Source organism: Anser anser (assembly GCF_964211835.1).
Source record: "Anser anser genome assembly, chromosome: 13".
Taxonomy (NCBI): domain Eukaryota; kingdom Metazoa; phylum Chordata; class Aves; order Anseriformes; family Anatidae; genus Anser; species Anser anser.
Genome location: NC_139734.1, coordinates 6,604,783 through 6,625,213, shown reverse-complemented (window position 1 = coordinate 6,625,213; position 20,431 = coordinate 6,604,783). Strand labels below are relative to the sequence as shown.

Sequence of the window (20,431 nt, the reverse complement as noted above, 5' to 3'; positions counted from 1 at the left end):
CTTATTCTAAAAGAAAAAGGCAAATAATTTCCAAACATGTTAAAATTGCAGTGTAAAATGTTAAACAGAAATGGATATGTTACATTCATAAAAAGGGCCATTTAATATTCCTTAAATGCTTGAGGGGGGATAAAAGTTTTCTTTAGCACCATAAAACAGTAGCAACTTACTCGCGAGGTGCCTCTAGTTCTATGGAAGTTAACTCAAGGAGCAGTACATTCAAATCTCTGTAGGCAGCAGTCAGAACGGCCACAGCCAGCGCTGCGGGCAGCGAAACAGAGCATCTCCTTCGATTCCTACCCTGCTTCCCACGGGGAGTAAAAGACAAAAGGAGTTTAACTGGAATCTTTTTTTTTTCTTTTTTTTTTTTCATTTATTTTATTTTAAAGTCTTCCCTTTGTGCTTTTGAAACTTTTTTTTTCCTATCTATTGAAGGGTAGCGGTGAATACAAATTTTATTTCTTGTTTCCTTTTGCACCAAGTGTTCAAAGGCTCAGTAAACGTGTCTGGCAACCCAAGTATCCTGCGGGATGGAGGGCATCCTCCTTTTCTAGATCCGAATTCCCTTAGATGGCTGTTACTCCACTGTCATTAGTGTCACTTGTTTACCTGAGAAACAGATTTGAAAAGCCTTGCTTCTACCACAGACATTGTACTTTGTTTATTCTATATATTATTTTTTTTTGCATTATTTTACACGCTGAAGAGATAAAGAGGCACATTCTCAAATAGATGTCAGCGCCTTGAACCATGCAACTTCCACCGGACTCCTTGGGAGCTGCATAGGCAAAGTCCAACACACCGAGTTGAGAAAGTAAGACCAAGGGCCTGATCCTGCACCGACTGAAGTCCATGCACCTGATCCTCTTCTCATTTACACTGACTTCAATGGAGTTTTCTCTCGGCTCGCGCCGGGGTCAGGCTGTGCTCCAGGAAAGCACCTGGGCAAGTGGTGGCCCCGGCAGCGGGTGCTCCTGCCCAAGTGCTTTGCTAGATTGAGCCCTCACTTAAAGAATATGGTCCGACAGGTATGGGATTAAAATGCTTAGAATGTCTCTATTTTGGTTCCTGGCTCATTGGAGCTGTAATGTTTTTTAAAAATAAAATAAAAATAAAATAAAATAAAATAAAATAAAATAAAATAAAATAAAATAAAATAAAATAAAATAAAATAAAACAACCAGCTTTCCTCTCCGGACAGAGCTGCGCAGCACCGCTCGCCTCCCTCCACCAAATACCTCGCTAAACCTGGTCTGTAATCCGTGATTCTCCAACAACTCTTACGTTAAAAATAATAATAAAAAAGCAACATGTAAACCTGATCAAGTTTTTATTTTTATTTTTCAAATGATTACTTGAATCCCCATCAGTGATATTTTTCTATTTACAAAACCTCTATATGCAAGTACCTCCAGCAAAACTGTGGCCTTCGGGGTCAGGCTGGCTGCTGCCGGCTCGCTGTAAGGTTTCTTTTGGGAGGACGTCACCCTCGCTACGTATTCCCCGAAGGAAGGTCATGTTAAACTGCCCTGGTTTGGTCTGATCTCACCCCGTTTTCATGACCGTCCTTTGCAGGCGGTTGTTTTTTAATTTTGCTGCTGATTGTAACTCGCCCAACTGCAGCGTGCCAGCACGGCGCAGTTTGAGAGGAGAGCGCGACCACGTCAGGGTCCTTCCACACGATGCCTCTACAGCAGGAGTGGGGCGAGATCAAGTAGAAAAGACATCTTAAGGGATGCTGCAGAATAAACATCTTTGTGCGGCTTGAATTAATCACCCTGAACAGCCAGGAGTCTGACAAGAAGATGGCTGACGTGCACCGGGATTGGAGATGACGAATTTTGGGATGGGAAAAAGGCAAAGTGAGCATGGGGTGGCACGGGGAGCCCATGGGGTGCTGGATAGTGGGCAGGGGATGGATGAGACATCCCCATGGCTGGGAGAAACAAAAATTCAACATTCCTGACAAGAAAGGGAAACAGACAAAATAAGCTTATATGGCAAGAAATGAGGCAAAAGTGGAAGTGATTAAAATCTTGAGGTAGTGATAGGCAGGTGGAGATAAGGGCCAAAAGGGGATGACTGATGTTTGGCTCAAGGTAGTCGCCCAGTGTTGGTAGTCTGAGAGCAGACAGCAGTGGGGTTAACTTCTGCAGAGACAGAGAAAGGCCAGAGTTGCTCCATGAGGGATTGGGGGGGGGGTCTCTAAAATTTCCACAGTCAGAAATTTTGGGGAAGGATGTGGGATGACAATTGGAGATGGCAGAGAAATTGGAGCAGCAGGACTGAGAGGAGAGAAACAAGGAAGGCAGCTGGCATTTGTGACCAACAGTGTCCTGAAACGTCCAGCAGTCGGGTTGCTCCTGGGTTTTCAACATACGTTTTATGCCTTATATTCATGCCCTATTGCACATTCCTCAAACGCAATAAATATTGCTATCTATTTCAGTACAAGGTACTTTATCATTTTTTGATTTATGGACCACATAGTTAAAATGTTCAGCACGAAGAACACAGCATGGGCCAGTGGAAATGTGCTTTCAAAGGATGGTTCTGGGTCGAAAAGAAGGGACGTGCCGCGTCCCAGCTCCAGGCCTGACCTGTCTCCATAGGAGCAGCAGCCTGCAGATCCCAAACCGTGGAGCCAGCAGCCCCTCGCCCTTTGGCACACAGGAGGAGCTCCCCAAAAACTGGCTACACGAACACATTCAGGACTTGTAAACTTGGGTGACACTACAGATGGAAAAGACAGCTCCGGGGGATGTAAGGGAGAGCAGTGTGGTGGGGGAAAGCCAAACACCCAGGGATGGAGTCCCAGCACAGCGCTTGTCTCCCGGATCCTGAGCATCTCCCAGTCCACCCAGGGTCTGGCCATACCCGGAGTGACTCGCTCCGGGCAGCACCAGCCGTGCTTACTTCACCTGTTACATAAAATGCGTTACCGTGCCATGCTCTCTCGTTGGGACTGCTGGCCCTCAAGATCTGAGAATCTGCTGGGAGCATTTTGATGCCAATTCGACACTTGGCGACTACGTCTCGATTCCAAGTGGTCAATGAGAATTGCTCTGCTTTTTTGCTAAGTGAACCTACATAGCCTGTTCAGCCACTCCTGATGCTTTGCCTTTGGCACGGGCTGGAAATGACCTGCTTGTACAGAGAACTGAGTCTAGCCACGTCCTCTGTGAAACACACCGCCTCTACGCCCACAGGCACGGCAGCGATCTGTCCGGCTGTATTAAGGCTCCTCTTCCTCACCCCTTCCTATTGCATAAGTGTGTCCAAGCCTCACACCCCTCCGGTCCTAGCAGCTCCCAGCTAGCAGGTCTCTTGCATATCAAGGTTTCATAAGAAGTCAGCAGCAAAATGCACAGGCTCTCAGTTGCACAAGGAAAAGAGATGAATATTTTTGTTGTTGTTGTTTTTTTTTTGTTATTTTCCTGGAGGGCGAGGGTGTGGTGAGTAGGGTTACAAATAAGGCCTTTTGACAATACATTTAGCATTCAATACTTAACGCTGTCTAATAAAGTCTAGTCATGTATGATCCGGCCCTGATCGGTGACATCACCAATAGTTCTGGTTTCTTCCTTACACTACGAACTGAATCAAAGGAAAGGTTCAGAGCTGTATTTAAAACTAATGATTTTGCTTTCAAAATTTCAAACTATATTGGCATTGCAAGGTTAGACATTTAGGAAACACCAAAGCTATGATATGAGAGCACTTTTGACAGGCTCTGCATCAAAAACGTGTAAGAAACTACTCAAAGTAAATAGCAATAAATGTATGAAACATATTAGTTCCATTTTTATAACTATTTTAGAATTTATCCCAGGTTATTATAAAATATATAAAACTGAGATACAAAGAATTAGCAATGTAACTTGCATTTCAAATGCTCTTCAGCTACAGGTTTTGCTTTAAGAAAACAGACACTTGAAAAGCAGCTGTTTCGTAGTCTCTAGATGCAGACACTCGACTTCCTGTCAGACTTACCTGGAGTGGTTTTCTGAACTCCTCCACCATTTCAACTCTCTCCTATAATGAAACTCAACATTTCACCATTATGTTTTTCTGCTCATGGTTTTAAAGAGAGGACAATACAATTTCCCAGCATCAGTTTCAAAGTTCCTTTTTTCTTTGTATTTTTCCTTTTTTTTTCCTTTTTTTTTTTTTTTTCCTTTATGAGCTTTAAACCACAGGGTGAATCCATGAAATGAGGTAAGTAAATTTGGCACACTTTTAGTCATGTCCATAAAACTTTTGGTAAGTTGTATAAGTGAACAATATTGTTTTCATCGTGAGTTACAGGTGCTTTCAAAGGGGGTGGTTAGTACTTAACTGGAATGTTTCTAGTAAAATCAAAAGGCATAGCTGCAGAAAACACTCACAACCCAATGTTGATAGAGAAGTAAAAATATATACAATACAGTCACTTGTTCATAGTTTGGCACAATTTTTTGTTGTTGTGGGTAATAGTGCATAAACTACTGTACAACAGTATGACTTTTAAAACAGTCTTTCACAGAGAATACCAGATTAGGTTCGCTTTCAAATAATAAATTCCCACAATTTCAAACTCTTCATTTCAGCACTTACATTTCAACATACCACAAGGCATATTTCGAAAGAAACAAACGAAAAAAACAAACGGAAAAAAGAAACAAACATCAAACGTCTTTTTTCTAGAAAAGGGAGTCTCTTCTTCAAATACAGGAAAAACCAAAAATGTTGTTTCTGCTTTAAGAAGAATGGAGTCTGATTCCCTGCAGAAAAACCAAACATTTTATGCCATCTTAGTTAGCTCGTGTGGAGTCACCACGACAGGATCAAATGCGCTAAACTCTGACACAGGAGATGAAGCTTTATGATGCAGGTTAGGAGATAAACAGCAGAGGGGGCTAGAAAGCACTCAAAATTGCCACATGAAGCTCAATTATGAATGAGTTTTCATTTTCAAACTAAAGAGCCTTTAGTTTAGAGATCTTGGCTTTTGGATGCATAACCTCTTTTTTGTGTTTTATTTTTTACAAAATGTTCAAAAAAAAGTCTTTCCTTTTCAAAATCATTAAAAAGAGCATGTAATCATTTTGTATTTCCCCCAATAAATAAGTAATTAAAAACTGAAGAAGCCAAACAGCAGAAAAGAGTAGCCTTGTTAGTTTTTTTTTAACCCCAGCCAAGCCAGAAAATTGGTCATTCTTTTAGGTAGCTTGCAAGTAATAATTATTTTCATGCATTAAAAAAAAAAAAAGAATAAAAAAAAAGAATAAAAAACCCAACCCCCCCAAAAAACAACAACAACAAAAAAAACCAACAAAAACTGTAAAAGGGGAATGTCTCTTTCATGCAACTTTTGCTTTCAGGAAGGAAAAAATGAGGAACAGCGGGCTTAGCAGGTAGTAGGAAAGTTAAAGGGGCATTCCAGCCAGTTTGGTGCAGCATTACCTCAGTTTCTCAAAAGAAGCTGTCACAGGTGGGTCCTTATGGGTCTGTTCGCGGTCTGTTCGCTTTATTTTACAGTTCTCATCCCTCAGTGATTTAGAACTCGATTTATGACGGTACAGTTTTTTATGGGTAGGTCCGTTATTGCCTAAAGTGCTCAGGTTACTATAGTTTTTATCAAAAAAGGGAGAGTGAATGTCTGTATTGTACCCAGTTGAACAGTTGGGGCGACCAGGGTCGCAGGCAGCAGCTTTGCCGTTTTTGCTTGAGCCCTTGTTGTTCGACTTGTGGTTCTTCGCCGTTCCCGGCGAGCCGCCGTTTGCCTTCTTCTTTGACTCCTGGGGCGTCCCTGCCAGAATTTTAAGGGTTTTCAGTTTCAGGCTGTTCGACTCGGGTGACCGGAATATGTCTGGCACGCTGTTGTGGCCTACGGGCCCCCACAAGGGCTCGATGGAGGCCATCATGAACCTCTGGACGTCTGCCATCCCCGAGGCGATGTTGGACAGGATGTTGGAGGGCTCCTCGAACTCCCTCTGGTCGTCATCCAGCAGGCCGGTGGTGTTCCCCAGGCCCGTTTCCGACCAGCCCGCACTGCTGTCCTTCCCCACAGCCCACTCTCCAGCCAGGCCGTTGTGCTTGCCCAGCTTCCCGGTGGCCGGGCCGCAATGTTGAACGCCCTCAGCAAGCCCCTTGGCCGCCAAGGCCGGGCCAGCAAGCTGGTTGATGGCTCTGTTGCCGCCTGCTTGGGCCTTCTCGCCGTTGAGGCCCGCAGCGTTCTTCCCCTTCCTGGTGGATCTGGGTGCCTGCCTGGAGTTCTTCCCTTGGGGCTTCTCGGTGCCTTTGTTGGTTTTGGGAGATTTTTTCCTGGTGGTTTTCTGGGAAGAACTTTGGTTTGTACCCACATTCTTGCTGGATGAACTTTTCCTCTTAGATTTCGACACTTTGCTATTGGTGCTAATTTGACCAGATGGCTCATTAAATGTTGACAAGCACGGACTTTTTTCAAGAAGGCTGACAGAATCTTCATCATTGAACATATGGAACTGAAACTGGTGATTATTTAAAGTAAACCCATTATCTGCCTGATCTTCGGTCTGCAGGACCCCGCAGTTCCACTTGACCTTCTCGGAGCTGCTCAGAGCGGCCTGGGCGCTCTCCGGGAAGCCCTTCAGGGTGCCCAGGGGTTTGGTGTCAGAGCCGGCTATCTGTGGGGAAAGGTTGGGAGTGTCCGGAGGGGACATCTCTGAAAGTGACGACTGGCGGAACTTATCGGGTGTGAAGTTGGAAATGTCTAAAAGGTCCGTGGACTCCTTCAAAGGGGTGATTTCATCTATGCTTTGCTGGATCACTAGCTTGGGACTGCAGTGGGCCAAGAAATCGTCATTAATATCATCCTCGCCGTCCTTTTCGCAAGACTTTAAACTTAAAGAACTATAATTGCTAGAACTAACTGACAATGAACCCACTGAATCAAAACTAATGAGTCTGCCATCATCTGTACTTAGTGTACCTCGCTGGAAATGAAAGCGCCCCTCTCCATTATTAAAATGACACGACTGATAAGAATCATCAGACTGCACTTGTTGGCTATCCGGCACGTAATTTTTTTGGTAGAGCAATTTGCTGCTGTTCAGATTGACTGGAGGGTAGCTGGAGGCCGGGAGGCCGTCAGCACCCGCAGCACCGCTGAACTCTCCCGACAGCGCCGCGGCCTCCCGCAGCTCTCCGGCGAATTCCTGCCGATTGCTGCCGGCAGCTTTGCTCGCCGGCCACACGCTGCCGAAGCTGCTCTGCTCCATCTCCAGGTGGCCGGGGGACTGCTGCAGCTCAGACTCGGACGGCGGGGACAGCACGCAGCTCTGCGATGGCTGCAGGCCGGCGAACGGCTTGTCTGCTGGGACGATGCTGGGGAGTGGGTGCTGCTGCTCGGAGGGGTGCTGGGTGAAGTACGAGATGCCAGTGCTGCTCGACAAATCCGAAGCGTCTAACAGCGTCTGCAGATAGCCTCCAGGGATCAGGGGTACATTGGTGGTGATATTAGCAGATGGCAGAGGCTTGTCTGAAGAGGAGGTGGATGGTAGGAAAGCAGAATTTTTAGCAATCTTATCCTCATGGCACTCCGGGAGATGGGAGCTGTCTGAAGCACATGGAACATTTTCGTCCTTCAGCCGTTCTGCAGAGTCCTGGTTTTCCAGAGCCGGGCAGCCCTCCGTCGTGTTGGTAGCAGCTTTGATTTTCTTGCATTTCAACCTGGCTTCACTTTTGAATTTGATCCTGCGGAGCACTTTCCTCTCCGTCCCCTTGTATTCCCGTTCCTGCGATTTGCATTTCACGGCAGCAATGCCTGTGATGTCATTTACATGTAATCCGTTCGCACAGCTGGGGGTGGCGATGGCTAATGCCTGCAGCCCTTTCAGGCCTGCATCCTCCTTACTGCTGCAAGGCTGCTTGTGATCAGAGGAGCAAGAGCCCAGCTTGTTCACTGACTGCTCAATGGCTTTAATTCTTTGAATCCTGTGCCTGTTTGCTAGCTTGCATTTTCGCTTCCGTGGGTGAGGGAGGAACGAAGCATCTGAGCCGTTAAGATAGAAATTCTGCTTGTGGTAGAGAGACGATCTGAGCAAATCCAGCCGGCTCTGCTGCCTCTCTTGCCAGAAGCCCTTCAATGGGGCCAGCTTTTCGTATTTGCTGAGCAGCTCCTCGTTCAGGGTAACAGTTGTCTCGTTGGCATCCACTTTGCTGAGCTTCACCAGCATATGCTTCTCCCCTTTAAACCTGTTAATGATGATGTACTTGATGATAACGGGGGGCTCCTTGCGAGAGACTTTTCGCCGTTTCTTGGGGCACCACTCGTCATCATCCTCCTCCTTGGGACCGTCTGGGAGCCACTCCTTCTTATCCAGGATCTTCTCGTTCTCGATGGAGTCCACATCGTACAGGTAGTCGTCACTGTATCGCACTTTCCTCTTCGCCCGCAGCCCGTAGTTCTGCTGGATGAAGGAGCTGGAGTGGTCCCGGGACAGGTACCGGCTGCAGTCCTTTATATCCCGCAGCACATCGAAGGAAGACTCCGTGCACGTGCTGTCGTCGCTGAACTCCCCAGAGTCCTCTGTGGAATTCACAGAGTCCAAGAAGTGGCTCCTTTTGGAGCCCACGTACTGCACCACTTCCGTGCTGTTGCAAGATTTATTTAAGGCAGCTTTCTCCTCCTCCTCGCCATCCTCTTCCTCACCATCCTCCTCCTCCTCCCCCCAGATGATGCCTTCCTCAGACTTGAATTGAGAAGGGTCGGCGGCACCACCGGGCCCCCTTTTCAGGGTGCTCCTGCTGTCCCTTTTGGTGCAGTTGCCAAAGACGCTGGGGAAGAAGTTGAACTGGGCGTCCTCTTGTAGGGCTGTGGTCTTCTCCCGCACGTTGTCCTGGAAAGACTCATATCTGATCTTTAAGGAGCAGACGTCGCTTCCCAAGGTCGAATCATCATCATCAAACATGTAATTATCCACATCTTCCTCAGAAAACAGATTTACAGAAAGCTCATTTTTGGAGCAGAGGTCAAGCAGCTCAATTTTACTTTCGCTAATGAAAGATTCAAAATAGCCCCATTCCTGGTTGGGATTTGTTAGTAAGGGCTCCTCACCATTGCATTTGTCTAATAGTAATCCCTCGTAATAATTTTTCTGAGTGGGGTCCTCTGAATCACTGTCAGATTTTTCTGCATCTCTTTTGTCCGCTGCCCTCGATTTATGCATAGGGAAGCTTAAAAGCTGGTCTGAAAGCAGTTGATCCCCATATCTCATGGTTTCTCCTGTGCTCATGCAGTGAATCCCTATATCAGAGACCGAACAGGTGTCATAATCCCTATTTATATCCCCCACTTTCAAGCTTATGCCCGGCTCTGCATCAATGCCGTCCTTTGATTCAATGAAGCAGCCCAGGCAGGTCCGGCTCGGCTGCATTAGGCAGTCCCCGGTCAGGGCGGACATGCCTCCTGGCTCCATCATGCTGAAGGGAGCCTTCTCGCAGTCACCCGGCAGCGACCAGGAGCTCATGCCCTTCGTCACGCAGGACGTGAGGGAGATGGCGTGGGCCGAGGAGTCGTCTGACGCGTGCTCGGGGACATCGGTGAGCCGCAGCGGGGACGGCGGGCTCAGTGAGCAGGGCTTCTTCGAAGGCAGGGGTGGCAGCACGCGGTGGCACGCCTGGGGTTCCTTCGGAGCTGCCGTCAGGGCTGGGAAGGCGACGGCGGCATCACCGCACGGCCTCTCCTCGCCATCCAGGGCACGTGGCTCTGGAGGGACAGGAGGAGAGGGAGGAAAGGGAGAGAGAAAAAAGGAGAGTTTACAAACCTCACAGTTCTTGTCACCCCGCTCTCATTCCCCCTGGTTTTGGGGGCGTCTCTTCCCCACCGCCTGCCTGGAAGGCGGCAGGCTCCTCCCCGCAAGATCGCAATCTTCCACTCGTGCAGCTAATTAATTTTGTGATGTACGAAAACCAGCGAGGTAAACACTCTGCCTCCCGCAGCCAGTTGGAAGAGGTACAAGATTATGTTTAAAAAACCAAAACCATCCGTTCTTTCCTCCTAATATACATACCGTTACCTGGATACTGCCTTTCAAATCTGACAAGGTTATTAAAAAAACAAAACAAGTCTAATAAAAATGTTCCCATTAACAGTTGCAAAATTAATAGAAAAATAAGATTCTTAAAGAAGCAAAACATCCTTCCTGCAGCACCTGCAGCTGAAACGCACCTGAGCTTCGCTGCTGCTGCAGGGTCACAAAGTTACAGCTGATTAAAAAAACAACAGCCTTCTTGTCCATGCGGATGAAAAGCAGGAGGAAACAGAATTTAAGGCAATTATTATTAAAATTATTGTTGATTTTGCAATTCTTCCCATTGTTCCTCATCTTTCAAATGCCTTTTGCATAATGTAAGGATTTTTTTTTATTTAAGGGTTTTTATTTTCTTTGCCTCATGGCACTCTTTTGTGGCAAAGCAAAATTACGAATATTCTTTTATCCAACTTCTGGCTCAGCGGACGGTATGACCCTTGACATGGAAATGCAATGTCTTTTTACCCATGAACATGCTCGGCTATTTCTGTATTATAAAAACACACAAATGTGTGCATTCAGAACAGGTGGAGACCTCTGCCAGCCTCGAGCTTTTGTTGCTTTTGTCCCAGCACACAGCTTACCTGGCCGACCATTTTGCTGAAACCCAAGGTTGGTGGGGTGAGACCCCGCGCAATGCCAGCAGAGGGGCAGCCCCACCTGATGTGGCACTGGGAGGCGTGGAGAAGCACATCCCGGCCCCACGACGAGGATTTTGGGAATCCCACATGGGTATTCAGGGGGAACAAGCACTGAAGCACCAGCCCACTGCAAGAGCAGGGCACGCAAAGTGATGTGGCACCTACGTAGCTCCTGCAACCCTCTGTGACAAGGGCATTTGCTCCAAAAGCCACCCTACCCAAGGGTGAACCTGGTCCCTGCGAGGACGGCTGCCACAGCACCGTCCCACCAGGAGGACAGCATGCCAAGCCACCCGAGCGCATCCATCTGGGACAGACGGAAAGGAGCACCCAGCCACGCGGTATGGAGCCACTCCGCTGTGACATGGCTTGCCCTAAACCCCCAGAGCTGATCCCAAAAGCTGCCCCGAGTTACGTGAGGCCTCACGGATGGAGCTGTCATTTAAGACTTAAGCCAGTACGTGCAAGCTACAGTCAGAGCCGTCCAGCCTTCTAAAAGCTTTGAACAACCTTCCGAATGGTACACAAACCAAACCAGAAATGCAATTCAATGCCTGTATGCAGCTTGAACAGACTGACTTTCTGGAAATCGGTGCTGTTTCCCTCCTCGAGAAGGGTTAAAAAGCAAAATAAAGCTCGTTTTGGGTCCCTCCCACCATTTTTAGATCAGAAATGCAGAGGTGGTATCTTTTTCCTTAAGCAGCAAAACAAATTAACCAGTGCACTTCCACTTCAGAAGAAAATAAAAATCAGCTTGGAGCTGACAGGAAGCATGGAAAATTTGAGGATAAAAGAATATCTGTGAATGCTGCAAGACTCAAAGAAAGAGGGAGGTGGAGAGCTCAAAATCAATCTCAAATACTGCATTAAATACACAGAGATGTTGTAATATAAAATAAGCTGTCCGCAGGTGGGTTTTTTTTAGTTACAAAAGTAAACTTCACTCTTGTGAAACACAAATGCCCAAGCTTTATTTATAGGGGCTGCATTGTCCTAAAATCAGGCGCATAATCAATTGAAGCTCCAAAGCAATACAAAGAAAGACCACAGTTAAAAAAAGAAAAATACTGGAGCACCAAAAAAGCCTTTTTCAGGTTTAACTCAATAACCATCCAAAAGCATACGGGCAGTTATAGCAGAAGAACACTGCACCATCCTGTTGTAAATCAGCTCTAGAAGGAGTCCAGTGTCTGAGGGTGCATTTCAGCAGCCTGCAGGCTGCTCTGGATTAACCGTGGCCGGTACAGCGAGCACCGATTTGTAGCGAGGGTGAGAGGGTGCAAGAAGCCCCAGCCCCAGTCCTAATGTCACCAACAGGGAGATGGTGGCACCAGAGCTACCTGGCATCTCTCTGCTTTGGATTCAGCAGCAACTCCTACACAACGATGTTTAATTAAAGCTCTTCTTAAGTCCTGTTTAATTTAACCTCATGGAAGTGGTATCGGGTTCTAGAAATCACCCCAGTCTTCATTGAGGAGGTACCTGCTGATTTTACTGCCTACTCGATCAGATGGCTGGAAAACCTCCTTGTAGCTCCAGCAGCTGCCATCAGCTGTGTGCAGTCATGAACAAGATGGGCTGGCAAAGACGGAGACCTTCAAAATTACACTGTACGGGAGAGCGCCAGCGTACGCTTCACCTGCCGCCAGCACATGTTGCGGGGTCCTCACGGGCACCCGTGTGCCTGGAGTCGCTCCAGGTTTTGGGTAATGAATGAGAACAACATGTGCCTCTACACGCTCCTGCTAGGGCAAACCTCACGTTGGTAAGACAGAAGGATCTGAACACGCAGCATCAGAGAACCGAGTCCTAGATATCTAACAGGGTCCAGCTTATATGCACACATTGCAGGATTTGCAGGCCAACAAAAGTTCTAAAAATCCATAAAATTAGCCATAAAAACGTTTAGAATGAAAACATCGAGCTCTGCCTCAGCACTGGGTGCTAATTCAGGTCTGTAACCCAAGCTCTAATTTCCCCTAAATTTGTAGGGACCGAAAACCCTCAGTTAAACCAGGCTGAGACTGGTTTATGTAATTGCAAAGAGGGGGACAGATTCCCAGCAGAGGGGCTGCATAATCTCCTATGACTTTTTTCCCTAAGAAACCGAGCTAAAATCCATAATTCAAACTGAACTAAAATCCATAATTCAAACTCCATGTGCACATAAACATTTCCAGCCATGCATATGCATGGGCCAAAGCAGTACTTGTTAAGACCTCAAAAGCTGTAGATCCATAGCTGGAGTGCAGAAAATACCCACTTGCCCTACTGCTCCGTATCATGGAGATACCTGCAAACCACTAAAATTAAATACATGAAAGGAATTAGGAAAATAAGTTGGCTTGCAAATTGTCACTGCTCCCTCATGTACTGTAATTAAGTTCCTTACCATTTTCTTTCACCCCATTAATCAGGATAGTTTCTTGGTCTTCTGAGGCACAATCCTGCTCTTGTTGGTCATCCATCAATTTAACCTCTTTCTGTTCATTCCATGCCCCACTGCATCTGGCCAACCTGCACATTTCCAGAAACATAACCACAGTCAGTACAATTCCCAAAATCAGCTCAAGGAACCATGAATAAAAAATAACAACAATAAAAAAAGCCCCACAACATTACATGCTGCCCTCACCCTGCTTAAGAGGACAAATGCTATTTATTTAGGCTATCATATTTTCACTTTTCCACTCCAAAAGCCAAGTCCGATGTATTTCAGCAGGGTTAAAATGATATATATCCCCATTTCCTTCCCTGAAGTCCTCCTTTAGGAAGTGGAGCAGCGCTCTGCACTTCTGCAGTGCCTTTCCCATCACCTGAAATTGCTTTCCAAAAGCAGGTAAGCATTATTCTTTCAATTTAGCAGACGGGTTAGCAGGCACACAGAGAAGAGGGGGCTCGCCCCAGGTCAGACAACAGCAGCTCAGTGGCACGGTTGGAAGAAAAACTCAGATATCCCGTCTGACAACTGCTTGCCCCAGCTGCCAGTGAAGGCTCTCCTCCTCCAAGCGCTGCCAGGCACAAAAAAATCTCACCTACGGAGATTTTGGGGAAGAAGTATCTAGCCTCATTTTTCATTGGAAACCCTTCTTACTCCTTCCTCGGGGAGCTGCCCTCATTCCCATGTCACCTGCTGCCGTGCATTGGCATGGACATGGTGCAGTGGGCAGCAGAGAACAACCCGAGGGGATGCTCCCGATGAACAGAATCGTGCCTCTTTGACCAGAAATTAAAGACTGAATCTAACTTCTGGCAGCTTGAGCTCAACTTTTTTTTTCTCTCTCAGAACAAGTACGAGACCAAAGCACCGTTTTTTGTTTTTAAATCAACATTCGTCGATGCCTGATTATCCCGCAGTGCTCTCTGCCCCGGGTTCAGCAGCCGAATGTCATTCATATTCAGATTTGCAGTGGAGTCCTCTTAATTAATGTGAAATCTTTAAAACCGCCTCAGTAAGTGAAACCTTCACCAAACTTAAAGATGTTGTGACACTGAGGGAAAGATAAGAATAACAAGCATCAGTAACCCAACTCCTCTGCATATTTAGAGGAATATTTAACTAACCCGGAGAGTTTGACTTTGATGCAAATCCGTATTTCAAAGCTCAGGACGAGTCGGTCTGCTCCTCTAAGCCTCCTCTCCCCGCTGCCTCGGGTTCCCACCGTGGTCAACAAAAGCTCGCTGGAGCCAGCACCGAGCACATTTGGCTATGTGCGTTCACAGATCTGAACCTGCTGCTCACGGGCTCACTTCGGAGCACTCAAAGTGCACTTGTGGCTGATCAGACCGGCATCTCCAAAACACAGACGTTTATAACCAGCATTCCTGCACGCTGATCTCCACCATGCTTCTGAAGTGTGAAGGTGATGCTCCAGGAGAGGCTTATCAAGCAGGGGCACCTCCTCCTTCTCGCGACGACCATGACGTCAGGGCCAGCAGGCGTTGTGTTGGTGCTGCAAACCTCCAACGGACCCCCTGCCACGGGGACAGCCACACCAGGGCATGCCGACACCTCAAGGTGCAGGCTCCATCCCTCTGATGGCCACCAGCCGATGCCAAGTCAACGGGGAGACACCGTGCCAGACACCTTGCTTGTGACGCTCCGCAGCTAAGGGACTTGTGGGTTCAGAGACTATACCTGTGCTTTATTCTGCTGATTTCTCTAATTATGTCCTCCTACCTTGTTGATGCTGCTGGCCTCCAGAGAACCTTGTGGTAATGCAGGTGGCAGCTTCGTGCTGTGTCCAGTTGATCCCGTTTCAATCTGCTGTCCTCCAAAGGATGGGCAGTGGTTTCTCATTTTACAGCACCAGCAAAAACACGGCCTCAGTCCTACACAGGACTTGGAGTATGGCCATCACAGGAATATTTAATAATAACAATTATATTCATAAGGAGAATCATGGTAATATTTCAAGTTATCCAAGTGCAGAAACCAAATCAGGATACTACAGAACTTTTTTCACTTTAACCTACAGGAACAAGGTTGAAGGACAAGAGATGACCTAGCGCTGCTGTACAAGGCTCAATGCTGCAAGTCGAGTCTTTGGTCTAGCAGCAGAACAAGCCAAAACCCATGGTCATATCCTCCACCTTCCCACATGGCTCAAAAGCGCCAGCATCACTTCTGCACTGGTTTGCTGGTCTGACTTTTGCTGGGATGTACCTGCTCAGAGCAGTTTGGTGCAAAATGACACAGCAGGCCTGTTTTCAATGGGTAACATCGTCACAGCCATATTAAAATAATGGCTTTCACTGAATAAAACATAACACAGAGGCAGGAACAGTAATTCTCCAGCAGTGTGGATGTGTCACTTGCAGCACACAAAACATCTCCAGAGAGAAAACCGTAACAGGGACATAAAACACCAGAGAGCTTACAAAGAGAGACCCGAGCATTGTCAGGAAGGCACCATCCTATTGCCCCCGGGACTGTCTGCCCCTCGTTCCTGCTCCCGGGGACATAACGGGCAGACCCCAAGGAGACAGCAGGGCTCAGCTGGGCAGACGCCAAGCGAGCGGCAAGCAGGTGGTCAGGCAGTCAGAGGCGGAAAAAGGGAGCCTACGGGGCTGGAAACCTGGGGGATTTCTAATCTCTTATTATTATTTGGGGGGATATGTGTGCATAAGGGGGAGGGAGGCACGGGAGGGAAGTTTCTGGTGGCTGTGATCCAAAGACGGGAGAAGACAAAGAGAAGGACGAAATGCAAGAACTGAGGGGCTGTGCCTGTAGCCTTGACTGCGGTACCTCGCAGTGCGGAGCCGAGCTCCAGAAACGAGCTGGAAAGAACTGAAAAGAGTTCAGATGGGGGATCTTCAGACACGGCTGAAGAGAGATGAAGTGCAAATGAAACAGGCAATTTTGAAGTTTGCAGAGACCTGTTGAACAAGAGGACCTTTCCAGAGTGCTGTGACCACGAAAGGTCAGCTCCCAAGGCGGACAGGGAGAAACACCAGCTACTGTGAAAGAAAAGCTGACAAAGGGGCTTGACGCAATGCAGAACCAGAGGAAACCGAAGACTGGGAATAACAAAGAGGAGAAGAACAGCTGGGTCCCTGGGAAGAAAAACTAAACCGATGGAGACCTGGGGTATAAAGGCAATAGGCAGAGAATATGCTGGGTAGCAGGAGAGCACAGAACAGAGCCATGTGCAGACAGCAGAACAAAGGGGAGAGGATTCGGGCTGCAGACAACGTCCAGCCATTGAAGATACACATGGCTGAGGTCACGCTATTGTGAAGAACCAGCAGGAGGAAATTCAGTCACCAGCTTGAAGTTTATGAACTTGACTGGAGCCGGAGTGCATGGAGGAAGAGGATGGTCAAAGCCACGGAGTCGGATGGACTGCAGGTGTCCTGAGGAGGAGGAGGGCAGGAGCACAGCCTGGCAGGCTGGGCTACAAGGACAGTCACAGGTGGTTCAGTCACCGGGAGGAATTTGGCAGGACAGGCTTGTCTCGACTGTGCCGCGTACTTTAGGGCTTTGGTCTGCTAAGATCACAGCTGGCATAACTGAAAAAGATACTGGCTATGAAAGGAGATGGAAGGGATGAAGTTGCAGAAAGCAAGCAGTGGAGATGGAAAATAATGCAACTGGTTTAAAGCAAGAGATGGACAAATTAATGGGCAGAAGGACAGGAAAAAATGGGCTGTGAGGGCAGCACACAGGACTGGGTGACCTGGAGAAATCCCTTTCAGCCCTACAGCTCATGTCAGGCGAAGGACTGCAAGCACCTTGGAAAAACCCTCAGCATCAAAGCCGAGAGCATTCTCCACTCCTCGCGTCTCCCCTACATCTTCCCACTACTCACCCTAACGGGGTTGTGCAAAAGCTGTTAGCAACTACGTGGTGTGCACGTGTCCAGCAGAACACAAACACAGCACCCAAATGGATCCTCAGATTTACACCTCCCATCACCTTCGCAGCAGGTCCATCACCTTGGGAGCAGGTGTTCTTCAGCCCAGGTGGCCAAGTAACCCAAAGCACTACTTCGTTCTGTTTTAAAAAGACACCCAAGAAGGTTTATGGGCACTGCAGTTGTGGAGCACTGTCTCCAAAGACAGATGTGGCCAGAGAATGAAAGCCGATGGATGCCCAGGCTAAGGCCCCACAAGCTCTCTCTACTCCCAGTGAGCAAGAGCCTGTGCACACTTGGTGGGACACTTTTTTGTCAGTTCTTTGGAGTAAAAACGCAATATTTCTTGTCCTTATTTCTCTTCCTATAAATTCAACACGTACACAAAGCAAGAGCTATGTAAACAATGCTCCCGGCTGGAAATGAAATGGGTGGGTGCCAGTTATTTGCCTACAGCAGAGGACGAAATGCCCGAATTACAAAACTAAAACATCTGGATGTGCTTCTACGCTTGAGTCGAGGAAATGATGGGTTTTATGTTCACTTAGAACTGACACTTCTTTGTACATCTTGGATTTTAGCACTTTCCTCAAGGTGAAAGGGGAAGCACTGCTGGTTTACACAACCGTGAGGGAAAAATGCCTCTGCTCAAAGGGTGTATTCTACAAAGACAGCGACAAGCTGCTTTGCTTCTTTCTCAACCAGACAATGTCCTTCTCCCCCAGCAGGGCAAGGTCCCAAGTGGACATCTTATAGGTAAGGGTCCATCCCTCGTTGCTATCAGTGGTGCTGCGGCGAGAGGATGTGCTCTGGTCTCAGCCGCCAGCCCAGGGAAAAAATCCTCCGAGGCTGGCCTCTGCCAGCTCTCCCTGGGAGGCAGCGGTGGTTCAGCTCCTGGCATCTTGCAGAGAAGGCGGCCACAGTCTCAGCAGCGTCCTGGAAGCACTCGGAGAGGACCACAGGCACCAGCATGCCACACCTGCCGCGCAATCCAGGGCTTGGCCACGTGTCCTCAGCACCAGCACTATCCTGCTGAACACTCCCAAGCAGAGGGAAAAAAAAATAAAAATCCACCAGGTAAAAATAAACAGCCTGCCAGACTGACTGCAAGCCCACCTACACATATGGGAATTGTATTAGATGGACTAGATTAGGGGTTAGTGATAGCTGTTCCATAATTAAAGTTACAAGAGTGTTTCAGCTTGAAGCTGAATAAACAAAAGGTCGCAAGCACCCAGACAAAACCCAACGTGGCAATTCCTATTTACACACACCTTCCACATAGCAAGCGCTTTTATTTGTTGTAGATCACGGGGGCAGATGGAAAGGGAGTATCCACAGCGAAGGAAAATCTTTTTCTGGAGAAGAGGGGGAAGAAGCAAAGCAGAAGATGTGGCTTTTTTCTGCAGAGTTGTGAATAAGCGCAGGTGTTGGAAGGAGCTCTATATATGTGGTTACATCTTTCAAAAAAAAAAGAGCTTTAGAGAAATTAATTACATGTCAGAGCCTCTGACAGGTCTTTTAAGAATTATGATACTTTTGAATGAAAACATTATATGCTTAAAAAGAAATACCATGTAAATGTCTCTGAGATATTTACATTCAGCAGAGTAATAGTAGAAAAGACTTCAGCTCTCTCCCCGGTACGAATGGATGCAGAACATGCTGTGCTCTTCCTAACAACGTCTTCTGCCCTTGCTGGACTTCATTAACTCTCAGGCAGAATTAAAAGATAGAGTTCAGGGCCATCTGCCACGAATCAGACGTAAACAGAAATAAAGCTCTCCCAAAGAGACCAAAGCGCGACTCTCGCCTCGCCAGGCTGCAGCCCTGACTGCACGGCTCCTCTCCAAAGCAAGGCCACCACACCGCACACCTCCTTCTGTGCTGACAAAATGGGCAGCAAGGCCTCTGCAGGGAAAAATATCCTTTTTTCCCCCCCTTCTAGCCCCACTGAAACCTGTGCTGGACATAGGATAGAGAGCTTCTCTTGGAGAAAGCGTCATGGGGCACTGCGAACGCCGCTGCAGGGAAGCGGGGCAGGACTGACCCCAACGATGCTGTTTTCCTGCTGGATTCTGACATTCCCAAATCCCTTTTATCCCGAGGATTTTACCTCACCCTTGCTTTTTCACAGTAATTTGACAATGGGTGGGTGAACTGATAAAAATTTTCACTTGCCAGCAGATGGGGATAGATTTTACTACTAAGTCTCTAAAAAGAGGTTCTCTAGAAGTGCCTCTCCTGCTAAACCCATTTTTCCAAGAATTGACATTTTTATATTTATTTAGGCCAAGGGTCTGAATTTTGCCCAACAACATGAAAAGAAAAAATACAAAAAGTACATGAGGTTTCCAGAACCGGTATGGTTCAAAAGGAGAAATTCATAAGGAAAGGTATTCTCTGCCCATCATAAAGTGCTTCCCCTGTCCACGAAATGGATGCCAGACTTACGGGTTCCAGTTTCAGAGCTTTTTTCCCATAAAATCCTGGAGAGGAAATCAATCCCCTAGCTGTTCCCTGGACTTTCATCCTATCAAGGATGACCATGGACAAACGGCCAAAGTGAAAGAGAAGACGAAGAAGGTCTTAGTGGGTTAAATCCAGCTGTGAGACATCCAAAACCCTTCGAGGAGGTGAGGTTTGATAGAACAAACATTAACTGAGAATAGGTTTGGCAACCTAGATATAAATACGGATAAAAGCCTCCAATTACGAATAAATCCGGGGTAAAAAAAAAAAAGTTGATAAAAAAAGAGCTTGCGGAGAAAATGGAGAACACAAAAATCATGAGAAGAAACAATTTAAGAACTCGTGTGTTCCCAGAAGGTGTAAAGGATGGATGGCTTGTTAATATTCATAGCAAGCCTCCACTTTCTTCTCAGCTGAAAGCAGAAGCAACAATTATCACAGAGCCCGAGCCCCAACTCCAGCAGACCCCGAGATAAGATATTAAGAGCTGACTATTTTTGAGCAGATTCTGAAATAAATGACAGTTTCTGACCTTACTCCGAGAGGACATAAGGTGCCAGTGTTTCAAGACCTGTCACAAACAACTTTAAGGAAAAAGGAAGGAAGTGAACAAAATTATAGCCTTCCTGACAAAGCACATGTAAAATACAGAAGGAGCTTTCTCTGTAAATGTATTCTCACACATCAAGAACAGCAGTATATCATAAAGGGAAAAAGGCGGCAATTAAAAGCCTTGAGAAGCTGAAACGCGTGAAGGAATGTCTGGAGCACGGTGTATTTCAGCATAAAGCAGTGCTGTGGTAGGGGAAGGACAGCTGCTAAACCCAAAAGACAAAGCCGTCAGAAGGCAGAGAAAAATAGCTGCAGCCTGCGTGTGCAAGGGGCAGAGTGAGGCTGAGCAGTAACA

At 47.1% G+C, this 20,431-nt stretch overlaps 1 protein-coding gene across 24 annotated transcripts in view; it reads right to left on the bottom strand.

Annotated features, from left to right (window-relative positions):
• Positions 1-347: 347 nt before the first annotated feature.
• The window catches only part of NEXMIF (neurite extension and migration factor), a 139,388-nt gene continuing 119,304 nt past the window's right edge, over positions 348-20,431 (bottom strand). For 22 of the 24 annotated variants that reach the window (XM_083797701.1, XM_083797689.1, XM_083797688.1 and 19 more), the window contains 3 exons: positions 13,089-13,213; positions 5,446-9,730; positions 3,404-4,763 (listed from right to left, as the gene is read on the bottom strand). In XM_083797701.1, coding sequence (XP_083653827.1) covers positions 4,586-4,763; positions 5,446-9,730; positions 13,089-13,164 — 4,539 coding nt within the window. In that variant the 5' untranslated portion in view covers positions 13,165-13,213 and the 3' untranslated portion in view covers positions 3,404-4,585. Of the gene's footprint in view, positions 610-3,403; positions 4,764-5,445; positions 9,731-13,088; positions 13,214-20,431 lie in introns of those variants that run through there. The other 2 variants (XM_083797695.1, XM_083797694.1) reach the window with 2 other exon arrangements.